The sequence below is a fragment of the Lissotriton vulgaris genome, chromosome 5 (genome assembly GCF_964263255.1).
Source record: "Lissotriton vulgaris chromosome 5, aLisVul1.2, whole genome shotgun sequence".
Taxonomy (NCBI): domain Eukaryota; kingdom Metazoa; phylum Chordata; class Amphibia; order Caudata; family Salamandridae; genus Lissotriton; species Lissotriton vulgaris.
In genome coordinates, this window is record NC_141693.1 from 1,356,348,590 (window position 1) to 1,356,368,154 (window position 19,565).

Sequence of the window (19,565 nt, forward strand, 5' to 3'; positions counted from 1 at the left end):
CTAACGTCCTGGAGCATGAAGACCTTCTCCTGTTTCGCTGCTCCTTCGGTGAGCCTGATGGCTGGCAACACAGTGGACCTGCAGATGATTTGATGTGCCTGTTAGATGCAGGGGAGCATCTCCTTTACTCCAAGAGATCTTTCCTGGTTGTTTAGGTGCTGGGCAGTCCTCCCATGGTTTTAGGGAGGATATCCTCTGTTTGACAAAGTCGGTCCAGCGATAGTCTAAGTGCAAGCAGCATGGCAGGAGTCTGTGTCAATCTTGGTGCAGGTCTTCAGTTCATGCTCCCTTTGTTCATTCTTTCTTCCCCGGTTCCCAGTATTTGAACCTCATTTCCTGGTGTTAAGGGGACCCCTAAATACTCAATTTAGCGGTGTCAAGGTGAGTGAAGGGTAGTATCCAATGAGCTACTAACCCTTGGGGTCACTACACCTCCTAGATGGCAACTTCCTTTGTAGAGTGGGCATCACTATGTCCCAGAATTCCTAATTCCACGACACACAAGATTGTGGAATGCCTATCTTTGGGTTCACTTCAGGCTGCCCACACTAGAGGTGTGTCCAGCCTGGTAGTGCCACACGCCTCCTACTAAGCTAATTTTCCTGCCTATCCTGGTGCCAAATGGGCCTCAGGGTAGGGGGTGGCACCTTCTAGGTCTGGGATACGCATATCAAAAGCAGTGGTCTCTTTGAAGCTCCTTGCCTTGACATGCAAATTTGCTAGCCATCCTATCTAGAGGAGGTGTGCACACCTCCTACCAGAGAAAACATTGATTCAGAACTCTGATGGCGGAGCTCTAACAGCCAAGGGTGTCAAAAAATCATCTATGGTGGGCGGCTGGACAAGTCATCCAGCATACTAGAGGACTAGTAGGGTTCAGAGGACACCTCTAAGGCGCCCTCTGGGTGCAAGTATTAATAAATCCATCACTTGAATCAGTGTGGGTTTATTATTACGAAGTGTTTGATATCAATCAATCATGACATTTATAGAGCGTGCTACTCACCCGGAGGGGTCTCAAGGCGCTGGGGGAGAGGGGTACTTTACTGCTCGAAAAGCCAGGTCTTGAGTTTCTTCCTGAAGGAGAGATGGTCCTGGGTTAGCCGGAGGTGGATGGGGAGGGAGTTCCATGTCTTGGCTGCCAGGTAGGAGAAGGATCTTCCTCCGGTGGTGGCTCTGCGGATGCGTGGAACGGCGGCGAGGGCGAGGCTAGTTGATCGTAGCTGGCGGGTGGGAGTGTAGCCAAACAACATAGGTTTCAGTGAAGCCATTATGTAGCTGGAAAACTCGTTTTGACCAGTGCCCAGAACATACCGTAAGATGGCTTCCCTGCTCATTTGTAACATTCAGCAATGGAACTAGATGTTACGGGGGCATATCTGCTCATGCACAAGGGCTATAATGCATCCTGTCTTAGAGCTACTGTATGGATAAGTTATCCAGTATTATGGGTGTCTTTCATAGATTCACATGCCTGAATCATTCCCTGTCGTCGGAATGGGAGTCCCCGGTACATAAATAAAGTAATGTCCTATAGACATATAGAGAAAAAGGCCTATAGGCCTCACATTAGTAACATATCCCTGTCCTTTTGTAAAAAGGACCAAACTCTAGAAAAGAGCCAATCAGCTGTCATCTCACTCTAGAACCCTCAGATTTTCTACTGCATGTTATGCTAAGGGAGTCTTCTCTGAGCTCTGCTCAGGTTTTGTTTCTTCACAACTGGTTTTCAGTTTTCTGGGATATTTTTCTCCTGTTTCTTCAGTGACTACTTGGTAATATGGCTGACACACCAAAAAAGGGTCTTTTTAGATCCTGTGGTTCTTCTGGAAAGAAAAGGCTACATATTGATGACCAGCATAAAGACTGCCTGTATCCTGACCATTCTGCTAAGGATTGCAAGGTATGTCGTACTTTTTCCACTAAAACCCTCAAGGACCGTGAAAGACGCCTCTTAATTTGGCTCCAGAGGCTGAAGGACAGAGACCACCTTGATTCCACTGAGGAGAGTGAAGGTTCTTCAGTCTCTTCAAAATTATCTCTGAATAGACCAAGGGTGGCTTCTCCTAGCCTTACGGCTCCTCCTCAAAAGAAGACATTAAAAAAGTCTTCAGAGGTTCTGGCTAAGACAACTTCTGTGAAGGAAGTTCACACTTTCAAGAAGCCGGTTTCGACGTCGACGACTATGTCTAGCGACATCTTCATCGGCGAAGGGCTCGTCGACGAAAACACCATCGACGAAGGAAACGTCGACTAAGACATTGTCGACGATAGGACTATCTTTGCCGTCAACGGCGGCCCTGTCGACGATGGTGTCATCTTGAAACCTTTCTGAGGGCTTGACATTGCTACTTCCAGCTGCTCCTCATATTATCACAACAGATGCCTCCTTGGACGGTTGGGGAGCCTTTCTGCTGATTCCTCACTGTCTTCTATGGATGCGACCTCTACAGGAGGCACTCTCAAAGCAGTGGGTCCAATGCACAGGGTAATTTGACGACCTCATAAAAGTGGCTCCTCAGATCGTCAAAGCACTGCAATGGTGGATGTCATCTCGAAACCTTTCTCAAAGGCTTGAAATTCCTACTTCCAGCTGCTCCTTATATTATCACTACAGATGCCTACTTGGACGGTTGGGGAGCCTTTCTGCAAGAGCTGGGGATAAGCGGGAAGTGGTCTTCCTTGGAGAAGGGACTTCATGTCATGGCAGTCTTCCTGGCCCTTCAGGCTTTTCTTCCAAGAATCAAGAATTCCCTCGTGCTTGTCCGGACAGACACCACGAAGATGCACTACCTCAACAAGCAGGGAGGGATGCGCTCACTAACACGCTCTCGCGAGTCGCAGAGAATCTGGAACTGGCTAATCACCAACAAGATATCTCTTCGGGCGGAGTACGTCCCAGGCATGGACAATGTACTCGCCGACTCAATGAGCAGACAGAAGACATCTCACGAGTGGGAACTGGATCAGGAGATCCTCAACCAAATCTTCTTGCGATGGGGCACTCCACAGATCGACCTATTCGCCACAAGGTCCAACGCCAAATGCATATACTTTGCAAGTTGGCATCCCCAGTCAGGGTCTCTAGGGAATGTATTTTCGATAGCATTGTTGCAACGTTTTTGCGTACGCCTTTCCGCCATTCCCGATGCTTCCCAGAGTCCTCAGGAAACTGAAGGCGGAGCCTTGTACTCTCATTTTAATAGCCCCAACTTGGCCACGACAACATTGGTTCACGGAACTCCACTGCTTATGTCTGGAGCCACTGATCCGCCTGAAACAGTGTCTATCTCTGCACACGATGAGCAACAAACAAGTCCAACATCCGAATCTGGCATCTCTCAGTTTAGCCGCCTGCCTCCTGAGTTCAGAGAGCTTCAGAATTTGTATATTCCACCTGACTGTAGAGCCATCCTGGCTCGAACACGAGCGGATAGCACCAATAAAACATACTCTTTGAAATGGAAGAGGTTTTGCTTCTGGTCACGTCAGGCCTTGCTCACTCCTCCATCAGGGTCCATTTGGCTGCAATATCCCGTTACAAGAGATCTTCAGCGGGTCCTTCTCTCTGGTCTCACAGACTGATCAAACAATTTTTGAAAGGATTATACAGGACTTTCCCTCCGGTGAAAATGTTGCCTCCTACCTGGCACCTTAATACAGTCCTTACTCAGCTCATGAAGCATCCCTTTGAGCCAGTGCACAGGGCTGATCTGAAATATCTATCTTGGAAGACAGCTCTCCTACTTGCGCTCACATCCGCGAAGCTGGTGAGTGAGCTGCAAGCTTTCTCGATTCAAGATCCTTCTCTGCAATTTAAACAAGACAGAGTGATTTTGCGGGCAAATCCGAAGTTTATTCCAAAAGTCCCATCGGATTTCCATCTCAATGAGTCTGTGGTTTTGCGTTCCTTTTTTCCAAATCCCAGTACTACAGCGGAAAGGTCTTTGCATTTATTGGATCTCAAGCGGTGCTTAAAATTTTATATCGACAAGACAAAAGCTTTCAGAAAGTCAAATCAGCTATTTGTAGCTTACAGCATACCCAAGAAAGGTCTTCCGCTCACCAAACAGAGCATTTCACGTTGGAATTCGGCAGCTCTTTCTTTTTGTCATGAACAAGCAGGACATCCCCTGCACTCTAAAGTACGAGCTCATTCTACTAGAGCGATGTCCACATCCATGGCACTTTTCGCCACATACCTTCACTAGGCATTACTGCCTGGATACGGAACTTATGAAGGATGCTGCGGTGGGACAAGCAGTGCTTCGTCATCTATTTCACTAGAGGTGAGCCTTCTTTTCATCCCTCCATCCTTCTCATGTACGCACATTTCTCTGTTGTGTAATTTGATGGTATTTATTTTTTGCAGTTATATGATCCTGTTAATCGCTTGATACGTTTGATCTAATGACTTGCATATACTGTACCATCCGAAATTTGCTTTGTGTATTGCTTGCTACTCTGATTCAGGCATGTGAATCTATGAAAGACACCTATAATACTGGATAAGAAATGCATTACTTACCTGTAACTGCAGTTATCCAGTATTGTTGTCTTTCATAGATTCACATGCAACCCTCCCGCCTCCCCTGGAAGGGCTCACCTAACTCTTTCACTGATACGCCTACTTAGCTTTGTGCGTACGAAAATCTGAGGGACTTCGGCTCCTTCCAGGAGGGTTCTAGAAGGAGGTGACAGCTGATTGGCTCTTTTCTAGAGATTGGTCCTTTTTACAAAAGGACAGGGATATGTTACTAATGTGAGGCCACATCCAAATGAATGTTGAGCACGAATCCACCGTGACCATGATATATTTATAGTTAAATGTAAATGTAGAGTATTTATATAGCGCACTTCTACCCGGAGGCCTCGTAGCTCTGTATTCATACCGCTGTGGAAACCATCCTGGCTTTCCTGTGAAATGTCCACTTTTGGGCACCCCCAAGGTGAAGCCAGGCATCCACAGCGCTGCTGGGGCCGTTGTGGAGATTAAGCAAGCTATTGCCCAGAGTCACAGAGTGGGACACATGATTAGACTAGTCACCGAGGTGAGAATGATCAGGTCCGGGGAAATTGTGTCCAAGAACCGCTGAGGTGGGAATTGAACCCTGTTCCCGGGCCAGACCTCTGCATCAGGGTCTGCCGCTCTAACCATTGAGCCACGCTTCTCCACTTACCATCCCTTTGTAAGGGACCGCAGTGATCCAGGTAAACGCAAGCTCATGGTTTGTCTGAAATCAATAGGGGCGTCTGCCAGGACGTTTCACTGTAGACACTTTTATCTATTGGCAGATTTCACATTCCAAAACATAGTTTCTGTTTTGCTTCCTCATGCGCAGCCCCCAGTATCTCTGTTTTAATAATGATACTGTAGCAGAAACACCTGTGTGTGCAGAAGCTAGCCCTTCATGTGCTGCTAAGATTAGTCCTAATCTATGTTCCATGTTTGGAATTACTCTATCCCCCACTCCAGGGATTCGAGCAAACAGAACATTATTTGCATCAGTTATATATGAGTAATTGAGTGGAAAGCTTTTTGGTAATGTCTTTGCTTGAAGCATTGACAGCTTACATTATTTCGTCGTCTATTCTTGTTTTTGACCGAGTGATTGCAGCTACGGAAGCCGTTTGCACAGCTGGCTTTGTGGCTCCATCAGCCAATGAATTCCCTGCAACGTGATCGTCATCACGTTGATGACTCAGTGTATGTATCAAGTGAGCTTTTGTAGTTCGCCTACCTATACATTTCCATGAACAGACAGCACAAACATCTTCTGAGATTTGCCATCGACAAAGCACACTACCAGTTCACCGCCCTGGCCTTGGGACTAAAAATTCGCACCAAGGGTCTTCACCAAGTGCCTCTCAGCTGTGGCAGCGCACCTAAGGAGGGAAGGGATCCATGTATACCCCTACCTCGACGACTGGCTCATAAAGGCAAGTTCCTACAAACAATGCAAAGAAAATGCACAGCGGGTAACAAAAACGCTAACAGAACTGGAATTCTCAATACACTGGGGCAAATCCTCAATGTAACCATAGCAATTGAAGATCTTAGGCGCACAGATCAACACCATACAGAGCTAAGTATTTCCCAGCGACAAGAGAACACTTGCCCTGCTGAAGGAGACACGTCCGTACCAGAAGGGGCGAGCTCTGACAGTGAGGAAAGCGAGCCAGATCATGGGGATGATGGTGTCCTGCATACACCTAGTCCCCAATATATGGCTACACATGAGACCATTCCAGGAATGTATGCAACAACAATGGTCACAAGCTACAGGGAGTTGGGAGGATCTAGTGGTTGTAACGCACACAGTGCAAGAGGAGATAGTGTGGTGGAACAAGGAGAACATAACAAAGGGGACGTTTTTAACACCACGAAACAGTGGCCATCACCACAGACTCATCCCAGAAGGGATGAGGAGCACACATGAACCAACTCAAGGTGCGGGGCCTGTGGACTCCCACAGATGCGATCAGGCACATCAACTACCTGGAACTAAAGACCCTGTTCCTCGCCCTAAAAGCCTTCCAGAAACAACTGTACTGGCAAAGAGTGTTAATTCAGACAGACAACACCACAACGATGTTCTACATCAACAAACAGGGAGGAACACAATCAGTCACACTATCCAACCTAGCGCAGGACATATGGAGATGGACCATCCCACACAAAAAAGACCTCCTGGCTATACACCTTCCAGGGAATGACAACGTGGAGGCAGACTGGCTCAGCAGACGGACATCGGCATCCCACGAGTGGGAGCTCAATGCACAAGAAACACTAAGACTATTCAAGAAGTGGGGGACTCCAACAATAGACCTATTTGCAACACACCAGAGTTCAAAATGCCGATACTTCGCAACCAGTGGAACAATCACAGGTGAATGCCCTCTGAATAAGCTGGTCGAAAACATTTGCCTACTCTTTCCCCCCAATACTACTGATAAACAGGGTACTCGGCAACATGACACGGATTCTGGTGGCACCACAGTGGTCCAGGCAGTCATGGTTCTCACAAATAGTGGAGATGGCGCAGGGACCACCTCACAAATTCAGGAAAAGAAAGGACTTGCTCTCCATGCAAAACGAAGAGGTAGTCCACCCAGAGAGCCTCTGCCTAGCGGCATGGCTCCTGAAGACAGTTTGCACACCTGAAACTGCCAGAGAGCACACTGCGGGTGCTGCGAGAGGCAAAAAGATCTACCACACAGAGGTGCTATGTGGCAAAATGGAAAAGATTCACACAATGGTCTACTAAGAAAAAACTGCACAAGAAGATTACAAAGGAATCAACGGTACTAAAATATTTAACACACCTGCTCAAATCAAACTTAAGTTCCACCTCACTGAGAGTACACCTAGCAGCGATAGTAGCCTACGCAAGAGGAGAGATAAGAAAGAGTTTCTTTACATCACAAGTGGACAAAGGCTGCAGGCTCGGGGACAGAGGATGTTCAGGAGCGACCATTACTTTGAGGGGTAAGTTAGGATCTTGGAGGATAGGTAGGCACCCTAGAGTAGGGCACAGTTGGTCGTGGAGCACCGGGTGTAGGGGTGTCTTTTGACGTCGGGAAATCTTACCCTCTGCTGGTTGCTGTTGGAGGGATCCCTGGTTCTGAGGCTGCAGTCTTCGTCTGGGTCGCCGAGGAGGTTCCTTGGGCACTGGATTCCAGATCCGAAACTCTGGGGGGACGTCCTCAGTGTCTTTGTCCACTCGGGCACAGGCCGGGCTTGGCGGGTGCAGAGTGGGCTGGATTTGCGGTTCCTTGCTGGCACCAGGGGTATTGTGGTTGAAGCAGAACCACTGCTCATGGAGTCCCAATCTCTAAGAGGGTCAAGCCAGGCAGGTCCTCCGGGTTTCTCAAGGTTGCTGTCCACAGGACACGTCATTTAGCGGGAGCAGGTTCAAGGATCAACAGGCCTGTAGGGCTGGGGCCAAGTCAGTTGGTCTCGACCTCTTGTTAGCAGCTGCACGGCAGGTGGTCTTCTTTCTTGTTTCGAAATCGGGATATGAGGAAGGAAGTTTCAGGGTGCCCCTAAATAATAAATTTAGGGGCAGTACTGGTAGGGGAAGGGCAGGGACATGTCCTGGGGTGAGTACACCCCCTATCCTGCTCCTCTCCTGTGTGGGGGGAGGGGGTGGGGGCAGCAGCCTATCTCTGATTGGGCAGGGCTCCCCATCCTCAAGATGGCCGGAGCCTAGAGTTGTGCTTCACCTCGCCTCTCCCACCTGAGGGGTGGAGTTGGCACATCCCCTTTCCTCACGTAGGGTTTCCCTCCAGTCTTCGCTCCAAAATGGGTGTCAGAACTGGTGGGGGGCAGTTGCGGAGTACAGCAAGTGGCCTGGAGAAGCTCACAAAGGCGACATGCCTTTGAAGCTTCCCCCTGCCCATCCTGGGGGAGGAGACTTAGCACCTCGCCCAGGATGTGCATTGTTGCAGGCCCAGGAGAGCGGGGGCTCTCCACCCAGGGGTCCAGCAACATGTCTGCTTTGTGGCAGCCTAGGCAGTCTCTCAGACAAGACGTGGATTGTAGGTTAGGTTTCAGGGGGCATCTCTAAGATGCCCTCTGTAGTGCATTTTATATTAAATCCCACACTGGCATTAGTGTGGGTTTAATGTGCTGAGAAGTTTGATATCAAACTTGTCAGTCTTCAGTGTAGCCATTGTGGTGCTGTGGAGTTCGTAATGACAACCTCCCTGCACCATATACTCTTAATGGCCTCACTGCACTTACAGTGCCCAGGAATGGCCCTGGGTACTGTAGGGGCACAGGGCGCATGCACCTGTGCCCACACCTCTGGCATAGGGCACCCAGCTAGAGGGGTGACTGATGTATGCCAGGGTAGTGGGTTTGTGGGCATGGCACACATGGATGTGTGCCATGTCGACTCTTTGTTTAGTACTGCACCAGGACACTCAGCCTGCAAATGCAGTTTGCGTGTGTCACGCTACAGTGCCCCTAAGGGTGGCACAATAAGTGCTGCAGCCCTTAGGGGGTCTTCTCTGGTCACAATGGACTGGGTACCTAGGTTACCATTTACCAGGGGCTGACATGTGGCCAGAGATGCCAATTGGGTTTCCGTTTTAACACAGTTGTAGGGCAGGAATACAGGCCCTGGGCACCTGATTGGCAGGAGCCCAGGGCACACTCAGTCAAAGCACATCAGCAATTCAGCAAAAAGTTGGGGCATACAATGCAAGAAAGATGGCACTTTCTCACAACTACCAGAGTCGAAAATCAGCATCTGGTGGCAAAAGGGGGGGGGGGGGCTACTAAAATACAAGCCCAGTTTCCTACACTGAGCCGCGTATCTATTTTTAATAGTTGTAACCACTATCCTGATGCACTTTGCTTTAAAAACAAAAAAAGCACTCTTAAATCAGTTCATGTTCTTTAGTCCTTGTGTTTATTGAAACCATGTGAATATTTATTAAAAAACCCTAGATTGTCAAATTGTTTTTCTTTTATTATGATGAACACAAGCTTAAGCAATATACCTTTGAAAAGCTAATCATGAATGCTTATGGGTTTTATTTGCTGAATTTCCTTCCATTTTGGTCAACTCTTACTTGAAACCAGACTTCCGAACACTCTACTATTCAAGTTGTCTTTTATGCAAGCACATGAATGCAAGCTTAATTCTGGGGCTGGCTCTTTGTGTAAAGGTTGATCATACATGCCCTTTATGTGTTACATGAATTTGGTCTGGGAGACCGTTGAAACAACGTCTAATATGTGTGTCATCTTCTGTTTCTAAAAATACATATTCTGTATTGTTTGCTTTGTGCATATTCCTATTGTGAATTTGATTTTACAGTATGATTGCAACTTCCATGACGGTGTGAGGTTTGGATAAGAGGGTCTCTTTTTCTAATGACTTGCACACTTATTATTTTCAGATACCAAACTACTATAAAATCATAAAGAAACCAATGGATCTCTCGACGGTGAAAAAAAAACTCCAGAAGAAGCATTCACAGCACTATGAAACGCCAGATGACTTTGTTGCTGATGTCCGACTGATTTTTAAGAACTGTGAAAGGTTTAACGAAGTATGTTAAACTTCTCTTTTAAAGAATTGCATTTCCTTTAATTCTTTAAATCTTCTTTAAAGTTCTCAGTATCATTGCAATCCTTTTCTGCTTTAATACAGAGATTTTGTAGCTCAAGCCCCAACGTGCTCACCCAGATTTTTTTTTTTATATCACTTATTTATATTCCTCAGTGACAGTAAAATTGCAGACCAGTTCAGTTGGTAGGCAATGCCACAATGAAGTTGCATTTTTGAATGGCTATAGCAGTTCTTGTGTATTGACAACAACTGTTGATTGGCAGAAAATCCCTTATTCAGGTTAAACTTCTCCTAACAATCCTATGTAAATATATCCTCTACCTTTCTCTACCCATTTGTATGTCTGACGTCTCGCCAGTCCCTTTTAATTGAAAATAAATAATACAAAATACATACATACCTACATATAAAGAGGGACTTTGTCAGCCTACTTCATCTATTATTCTTTTCAGCTGTCATTCCCCACACCACAGCATACAGTACACAGTATGAGCAGTAGTTCAGCCCACTTCACCCATTCGGTCTTCTGCTGTGAGTGACAGAATTGTTTCCTCATCACATGCACATCAACCTAAAAAGTTCATTTCAGTGCCAGTACTTTATTTGCCACTTTTTTTTTCCTTTCCATTCTTTATTCTCATATTTTTTAATCATTCCAGTGTGATTAATATAGGCCTTCGCATTACAGTAATTCAAAGCCAATAGCAACTTGTATTTGCAACAATTCGAATCACGTTCCCGTCATAAGCATTAAAAGTAAAAAAGTTTATCGTTCTTCTAAGCACACCTACCTGCAAGGAAAGGCCTGTACTGTTCTATTCAATCTATGACCCCAATATGTTTTTTTCTTTTTTTCCTTTTAACCATAAAATGTTGATTGAAGATTTCCAGTGTTGTTGTGTGGGGTTCACATGCTGTCCATTGCCAACAATGAGTAAATTTAGAAAGTCCATAACCTAGGTGTGGAAATGAACAGCTCAGTTAGGAACGTAAAGAATATCAATAGGTAAAGTTCTGTCTTGCAGCAAATCGGAGATGCAAGGCCAGGCGGTACCGATTAGACCTTTGGTGCCCGTCCAATAGTCGACTTTCACGACCTCTATGCCGATAGTGCCTCACAAGTCCAAAGCTTTGGACCCGAAAATTGCAGAGATTTCCTCTCCCTGTTTTTCACCTGTCGAACCCGTTTTGCAAACTGGGCATTCTACAAAAGAAAATCCAAATACAAGTGGAATCTGGCCGCATACTTTGAAAGCCTTCCTCTCTTTCACCACTCAAAAGGAAGCTGACTTTTGAAGGGGCATTGGATGTGCCCCTTCCACCTCGGAAGAAAACTATGGACAAGGCCGCCGGCTCTGCCTTTATTCCACGTCCTGCCACACCACCACCTCAACCTCCTTCAACACCATTGCCTCATTCTGCTCCACCACTATCTGCACCTCAAGACCACTTGGCCATATCACCTCAGGGGTCACCACATTTAGACACTGGTTGGTACAGGGGATGATCCAGGGGACATGTATGACACAGATCAGCCTGTAGACAATTATACTGACCTTTACCCAACTCCCCCTTATCTCCCTGAAGAAGCAACCTTATCTGAAGGTCTTAGTGAGGGCAGCAGCCTTCCACAATGTTTCAACAGGAACCATTGAAGGATGACTCCATTTTTGTGTTTCACTGTCCACCAAACACAGGGCTACACAATATCTGCCTATGTTAAAGGGAACTCTGCAACATACTGGAGCGATTTTTTTAAAGACCCTATAAGGGCTTGGGTCATAACACCGAGTGGACAAAAAAATATATGCCTGCACCATCTGACCCTATATTCATCACAGGTCAACTGCCACCAGACTCTCGTTGCCAACACAGCAGCAAAATAGCCAACTCCCAAGCTATTTGAGATAAACCGCCTCCGGATAAGGAGAGCAAGCGGATAGACACTGGAGAAAAAGGTTGCAGCACAGGCTGCTAGCCACTGGTGTACAGCCCATTCTCAGGCTCTCTTGACACTGCACAATCAAGCCCACTGGGAGGTGATGGAGTTACTTCAGACGAGCATAAAAAAACAAGGTCAGCAGTTAGTAGCGGAGGGACAAAGAATCACAAACTCTTCCATACAGTGTGTGCTAGAAGCAGCAGACACTGCGGCAGGCGGAATAAATACCAGTGTTCTTCTAAGGCGTCAATTGGCTTAGGATTTCTGGGTTCATACCTGAAGTTCAACAGGCTGTTTTGAACATACCTTTTGACAAAGAGCATTTATTTGGTCCCCAGGTAGAATCTACTTTAGTGAAGATTAAAAAAGATGGAGACTGCCAAGGCAACTTTACAAGCACCTGTTCCTCGGGGGAATTTTCAGCGTCGAACCTACCGTGGGGCCTGCAAATCTACCTCTTCAGACGCTTCCACTTGGCAGCAAAAACGTTCCCAGGGCTCAAATACAAAGACTCATTGACTCATTTAGAAGCAATAACACCAAGGGTAGAAGTAAAGGGGCCTCCCCTCACGGAGCCACACCCTCCACCAACCAGTGACTACTCTGTTCTACCCCCGATCACACTACACCTGTTGGAGTCAGACTGCAGCATTTCCTTCCAACCTGTCGTTCCATCACCACAGATAAATCAGTATACACCATTATCCAACATGGTTACACCCCCAAAATCCCCCCTCGTGCTCACAGTATAAGACAAGAACATCTAACACAACTCAAGCAAGAAGTTCAAGCCCTGCTCCTCAAAGGAGCTATATAACTTCTGACTTGTCAACATCAGGTTTTAGGGTTATACTCTCAATACTTCCTAATTCCCTAAAAGGGCGGGTCAGTAATGCCATTCTTAGATCTCAGGCCTTAAAACAAAAACATCCCCGCAGAGCACTTCCACATGGTCACCTTAAAGAACGTTATTTCACTGCAACAGGCGCGCCTTTATGGCAACACTAGACTTAAAGGACTGCTATTTTCACAGATGAATTCAACAAGCTCATCACAAATACTTAGTTTGTCATGGCAGGCCAAGATTACCAATTCCAAGTTCTCCCGTTCGGGGTAACCAACACACCGTGAGTTTTCACTGAATGTTTAGTAGTCAAAGCAGCTTACAGACGCAGACAAAATATCCATGTATTCCTTTACCCGGACGAATGTCTTATCAAAGCTAGCACTCCTCATCGGTGCCAACAGCACACACACATGACAGTAGATCTTCTCCACAGTAATATTTCCCCAGTTTCAAACAAACCAACACCTCACAATACGGATGGTCATGCTTTTGCTTGGGATGATGGTTTCCTATATTGCCATAGTTACCCGCGCAAGATTAGGCCTGCGTCATTACAGAAATGTCCAGCTTGTCAGTGGTCTCAGTCACAGGGTCACTTGATTGAGCTTTGAGAGACTGCCACACTCCCCATTCTCTGCAGTAGTGAAACCCCACCACCTATTGAAGGGACAACCTTTTACCGACCCTGTTCCCCACATCACTCTTAGCACAGACTCATCTCAGACTTGGTGCTCACCTACAAGACCTCCATGCAGGGCCAATCGGATATCAAACACCAGTTTCTCCACATCAACTACCTAGAGCTTCAAGCCGTTCACCTAGCATTGAAAGCATTCCTATCTTCAGACTCACAAGGTTGTCCTAGTCTGGACGGACAATATGACAGCCATATATTACCTACAAAAAAAAGGAGGGACATAGTCTCCACAACTCCTACAGCTGTCTCAGTCTCCGCAACTCTTACAGCTGTCTCAGACCATCTGGAACTGGGCTCTACATCACCACATTTACCTGTTAGCAGAATACCTTCTGGGAATAGACATTAACTTTGCAGACCTGCTCAGCAGGTTGCAGCAACAAGTCCGCAAATGGAAATTCCACACACAAATCCTCCTACCCTGCTCCCAAAAGTGGGGGTTCCCATAAATAGACCTTTTTGCCACAGCAGGAAACGCAAAGTGTCCGAACTTGACCTCCAGGTTCCTACACCCTCTATCCAAGGGCAATGCGCTATGAATGAGTTGGTCAGGGATATTTGTCTATGCTTTTCCGCCTCTCCCTCTCCTTCCATTTCTAGTTCAGGAGCTCAGGCAGACTTCTCTAACATGTATCCTAACAGCTCCCACCTGGGCTCGTCCACCTTGTTTCACAACATTACTAGACTTTTCTTTAGTTCCACATGAGAAACTCCCCAACAGACTTGACCTTCTCACTCAAATCACGGATAAATCGGACACCCAGATCCCAAAACTGTCAACCTAGCAATCCGGCTCCTGAGGTCATATAGTTTGGTTATCTTAACCTACCAGCAGAATGTATGAACTTTCTTAAGAAAGCATGTAGACCTATCAATAGGGCCTGTAGTGCAGCAAAATAGAAAAGTTGTGTTTCCTTATGCAATCAAAAAAAAATAACCCTTTCACAGGCACAATAAAAAAACATTATCTGTTATCTACTTCACTTACATCCGGCTGGTATAGCGTTCACTTCTGTATGCTTACATCTTGCTGCTATGACTGCCTATCTACAGAATAGACAACACATCTCCCCTTCAAAAGTCCAGCCATCAAAGCCTTTATGGACAGACTTGAATGCTTTATTCCACCCTTGATTCCTCCTATACCTTTATAGAACCTTAATGTAGTACTCGCAAGACTCATGGGTCCTCCGTTAGAATCCCTACATGTATGCCCTCTTCAATTATCATGGAAGGTGGCATTTTTTGTCACCATAATTCACTCAGGATTGTTTGTGAGCTCCAGGCTCTAACCTTAGAAGAACCATTTAGCCTAATACACATGGACAAGGTGGTTCTCCGCACCAACCCTAAATTCCTACCTAAAGTAGTCTCTCAATTTCACCTCAGCCAATCCATAGTCTTGCCAATTTCTTTTCTGTCAACCTCATTCTATATTGCAGTAAGAGCTCTTCCTACATTAGATGTAAAAAAAGAGCGTATGTTCTGCATTAGTAGAACTAAAACTTTCAGAGAGTCTAAGTAACATTGTCGCTTTTTCGCCACTACACAAAGGCAACCCTATGTTTGAATCAGGCATAGTTGGATGGATAGTAAAATGCATCCAGACTTGTTGTGCGAAGGTCAAAAGACCTTTACCTGTTCCTTACGGAGCACACACTACTCTCTAAAAGAGAGAAACCATGGCATTTTTAGGAGACATTCCCATAGCCAACATGTACGATAGCTAGATGGTCCATGCCACACACTTTAACGAAACATTGTGTGGATGGTTTAGCACACCAGCAAGTTGATGTAGGACGAGCAGTGCTACACAACTTTTTTCAAAACACTGCTATACCCACATGTTAGCCCTGCTTTTAAGGAAGGACTGATTTACAGTCCATGCAGAGCATGTATTCTACAGCCACACAAGCCATTGAACGGAATGTTACTGACACTATAAGTATCTGTTTGGGACATGTAGTGCTGTAGATTCTCATACGCCCACTTTCCTTCTCTGACACCTGTGGCCGTTCTGCTTTATGACATTTTCTGGTTTTAACTTTTCATTTAGCATGGTCATTGCATTACTTACACATACTTTACACTCCTTTCTCGCCCGCCACCGGGAAAACAATCTAACACCGAGAGGAGTCACTCAACTTTGTGACTCACATGTTCTTCGAAGAAAAACAACATGCACAGCGGTGGACCCAACACTAGATGGCAGGAGTATGCAGAGCATGTATTGTATTGGAATTGCATTTATATAGCGCATACTACCCCTGACAAGGCGTCCGATCGTATTTCGGCAAATAGCACGCTACTCCGGAACCCATAAAGGATTCGTGGCAAATTAGTATATTGAAATATGAATGTAATTTGAGTGGTGGATATGTTAGTCAGTTATTTGGATTGAGAAGGATAGTGGAGAGATAGAAGAGGAAAAAAGGTTTGAATTGATATAGCGATTGCTACTCCTAATCTGGTTTTGAAGCACTTTTTCGACAAGTAGCATGCTACTCCGGAACCCATAAAGTATTAGTGGAGAATAAGTATAGTGAAATATGAAATTAATTTGAGTGGTGGACATGTTGGTCTGCTTTTTGGATTGAAAAGGATTGTGGAATGATGGAGGAAAGGATGTAGAAATCTTTTTTTTTTCTTTGCGTTCATAGCAGTAGAAGGATTTTGAGATGAGTGAGGTGGAGGGGGAGGAGTCAGAGGGAAGGGTTTATAAAGGATTGTTTTAGAGGATCTCAAAATTAAAAGCTGTATGAGATGATGCAAGGAGGGTCGAGTAGGAAAGAGTCTAGAAAGGGTTATTTTGTGGATCATTGTAGTGGTATGGGGTTTGGACTGAATGAGTGTGATTGTAGAGGTGTGATCGATGTATAGGGTGAGAAATAGAGTAGTGCATTGGAAAGAGTAGTAGAAAGAGGTTTGAGATGAGTGCGAGTTGAGGTAGAGGATATATTGGGAGCAGTATAGGGTGAGAAATAGGGTAGTGCCTTGGATATGCTGAATTTAAAAAGTAATAAATATATAGATCCATAAGTACATGGAAGGTATATAGATGCATAATGAAGGTGATATATGTAGATTAAAGATGTATTAAATAAACTCTGGCTTTCAAGTGTTGTATTTAAAATTAAGTTCGAGGCATGTGGGCTGCTGAATTCATATCTGTGCATAGATCGCCACCTAGTGTTGGGTCCGGATGATTGCACATTGTTGTCCTGGAAGAGTCTTCGAAGTATCACGAGATAGGTGGCTCCTCCCCTGGACTACAGTGCGCATGGGCATCGCCTCCATCCCCAGATTGTTTTTTTCCGCCATTGGGTTCGGATGTGTTTCGGTTCCCTCTGTCGGAACCGATAGTTGTTCAACTTCTACTCGAGACCAAAAGGTCTTTAGGCTGGGCGTCGGTATAGTTGCGTACGGGTTTCTTTCTGACTCTCAGCCCCGATCTCTTGCTGCCCTTCCACGTGCTTTCGGCGCGGACGGGCCTACACTACACTCTTGCTATGGAGCGGACTCCGTTTAAGAAGTGCCCGGTGTGTAACTCTAAATATTCACACCTCGACGTGCACCCTGTGTGCAATACCTGCTTGTCACCGGATCACCGCGAAGACACCTGCATGGCGTGTTCGAAATTCCGGAGCAAGAAGACTTTGAAGATTCGTCGAGCCCAAAGGCTCCAGGCTAAGTTATCGGCTACGGCGCCCCCACCAGATGACATTTTCCAAGAATCTGTCGTGGGAGAAGACGACGTGCAAGGTTCGGACTCTAATCCCGCATCCGAGGGGGAGACCTACGACGCGGGTGAGGAGAACTTTGACGAAGTCACCGACGAGGTAGGGGACGACGATCAAGCTTTTGCCACGATGGGAGATAGCTCGGAGGAGGAGCATCCCCAACCAGACTCAGGGGTTATTCCCCTTCCTACGGCCCAGGTCGAGGGATCGCCTTCGGGCCTTACCCAAGATCTAACTATGAGTCCTACGTCCCCGCCTCCGGGCCCGGTTACGGACATTTGTGAACCATCACTTACGTCGAAGAAAACGAAAGTGAAGCCAACTTGTCACGCACCCTCGGATGCGAAACCGAAAGCGAAAGTTGAGCTGGTGAAGGTTCTGGAGGCGTCAACTTCCAAGAAAATCAAAATGGCCGACTCGAAGAGCCGCGCCAAAATGGCCGACCCGATGCCATCGGGGTCGGTGCCGAAGGCGAGATCGTCCGACGCGGCTGCGTCGGTTCCGAAAGGGGTCGTGGATCCGAAGACGGCTCCGAAGAAGCGTCAGGGCGACGACGCTCATAAGCATGGGGCGTCGGCCCCGAAGAAAGTGACTGCCGGCGATCAGGCTCTCGACGACGAGGGGTCGCTCGGACCGGTCAAGCCCTCTCCGGCCTTGACGAAGAAGGTAGCGGAATCCCTGCAGCGGATACGAAAGGACAGTGTGGTTCCCGCTCAGGACTCTGTAACGCCTAAGCTCAAAACGCCTATCCGTTTCACCCTACCACCCAAGTCGGCGCCGAAGGCCTTCGCGCCGAAACAGGGCGGGCCCTCGAAGGAGGTATTGACGCCGAAAGCTGCCTTGGTGGTGTCGAAGCTTCGGCTCCAGCCGCTTGCTGAAGAGGAACGTCGTGAGGTAATCGACGCCAACACCGGGAAACTGTCTCTCCTCAAACGGAAGATCACGACGGAGCCGGCGTTGGAACATTTCAAGATCCCTCTCAAGAACAAAAGGGACTCTGCGGACTCTTCGGCTCTGGTGGAACCTGTGTCCCTACAAGCCCTAGGACACTCGCCGACGCATTCCCCCGCAGGCGATGCGGACGAAGAAGATGCCGAGTACAACTATCCGGCGTACTCGGATCCGGAGGAGGAGCACGAACCCTGGTCCGCCGGAGGCGACACGGAGGACCCGCAATCGGGTCAAGACACGCAACTTTTTGCGGCCAAGACGTCCCCGACAGAGGACTCGGCGGCCTTTAATGCTCTGATCGAGCGAGCTGCGGCTAACCACGACGTCGAGCTGCACTCGGACCCCGTGGATGTGGACTTCTTATTCGACACCTTCTCTGTAGCTGAAATGTCAGTCAAAACACTGCCGATGCTCAAGGGGGTGCTTAAACATGCAACGGAGGTCTTCAAGAAGCCCACACGGGCGCGTGTGGTCAACCCTCGCATCGACAGGAAATATAAGGCGGCGCCCACGGATCCTACATATATCAGGGGACACTTGCCATTGGACTCCTTGGTTGTTTCCAACGCTCGGAAGAGGGCGAACTCTCAGACTACTGGTGACGCTCCTCCCCCAGACAAAGAGTCCAAGATCTTCAAGGCCTCTGGCAAACGGATTGCTGCACAGGCAGCTAATATCTGGAGAATATCTAACACCCAAGCCCTGCTTGCACGTTATGATAGGGCCCATTATGACACCTTAGAGGCCATACTGCAACACTTGCCTGACCAATACAAGGAGGCAGGAGAGATGCTGATTCAGGAAGGAAAACTCATTACGAATGCATCCATCAAGTGTGCCCTGGATGTGGCAGAAACAGCCTCCAGGGCTATCAATACCAGTGTGTTGCTTAGACGCCATGCCTGGCTTCGAATTTCAGGGTTCAAACCCGACATCCAAACTACAATACTGAATCAAACAGTGAATCCTGACCACCTGTTTGGACCTGAGGTGGATGCCACCCTAGAGAAAATGAAAAAAGATACGGAAACTGCAAAATCAATGGGGGCTTTACAAAGTCAGCAGTTTCGGAGTGGTTCCTTTCGCCGCTCAAATTCCAGAGGCACCTCAAGGGGGCAGGCATCCCAGTCCACACAATATTACAAGAGTAACACCCAGACCCCGTACAACAACAAGGGCAGAGGTGGTTACAGAGGCAATAATGTCAAGGGCAGGGGACGTGGAAACAATAGCTCCAGGTCCACCACCACCAACAAACAGTGACGTCTTGTCACTGCCCCCCGACCATACAACACCGGTCGGG

General features: G+C 47.1%; 1 protein-coding gene across 3 annotated transcripts in view; it reads left to right on the top strand.

The window, feature by feature from the left end:
* Positions 1–19,565, top strand: part of TRIM33 (tripartite motif containing 33) — a 418,511-nt gene that overhangs the window by 371,160 nt on the left and 27,786 nt on the right. For all 3 annotated transcript variants that reach the window (XM_086923290.1, XM_086923291.1, XM_086923292.1), the window contains one exon: positions 9,913–10,065. In XM_086923290.1, coding sequence (XP_086779416.1) covers positions 9,913–10,065 — 153 coding nt within the window. The remainder of the gene's footprint in view (positions 1–9,912; positions 10,066–19,565) is intronic.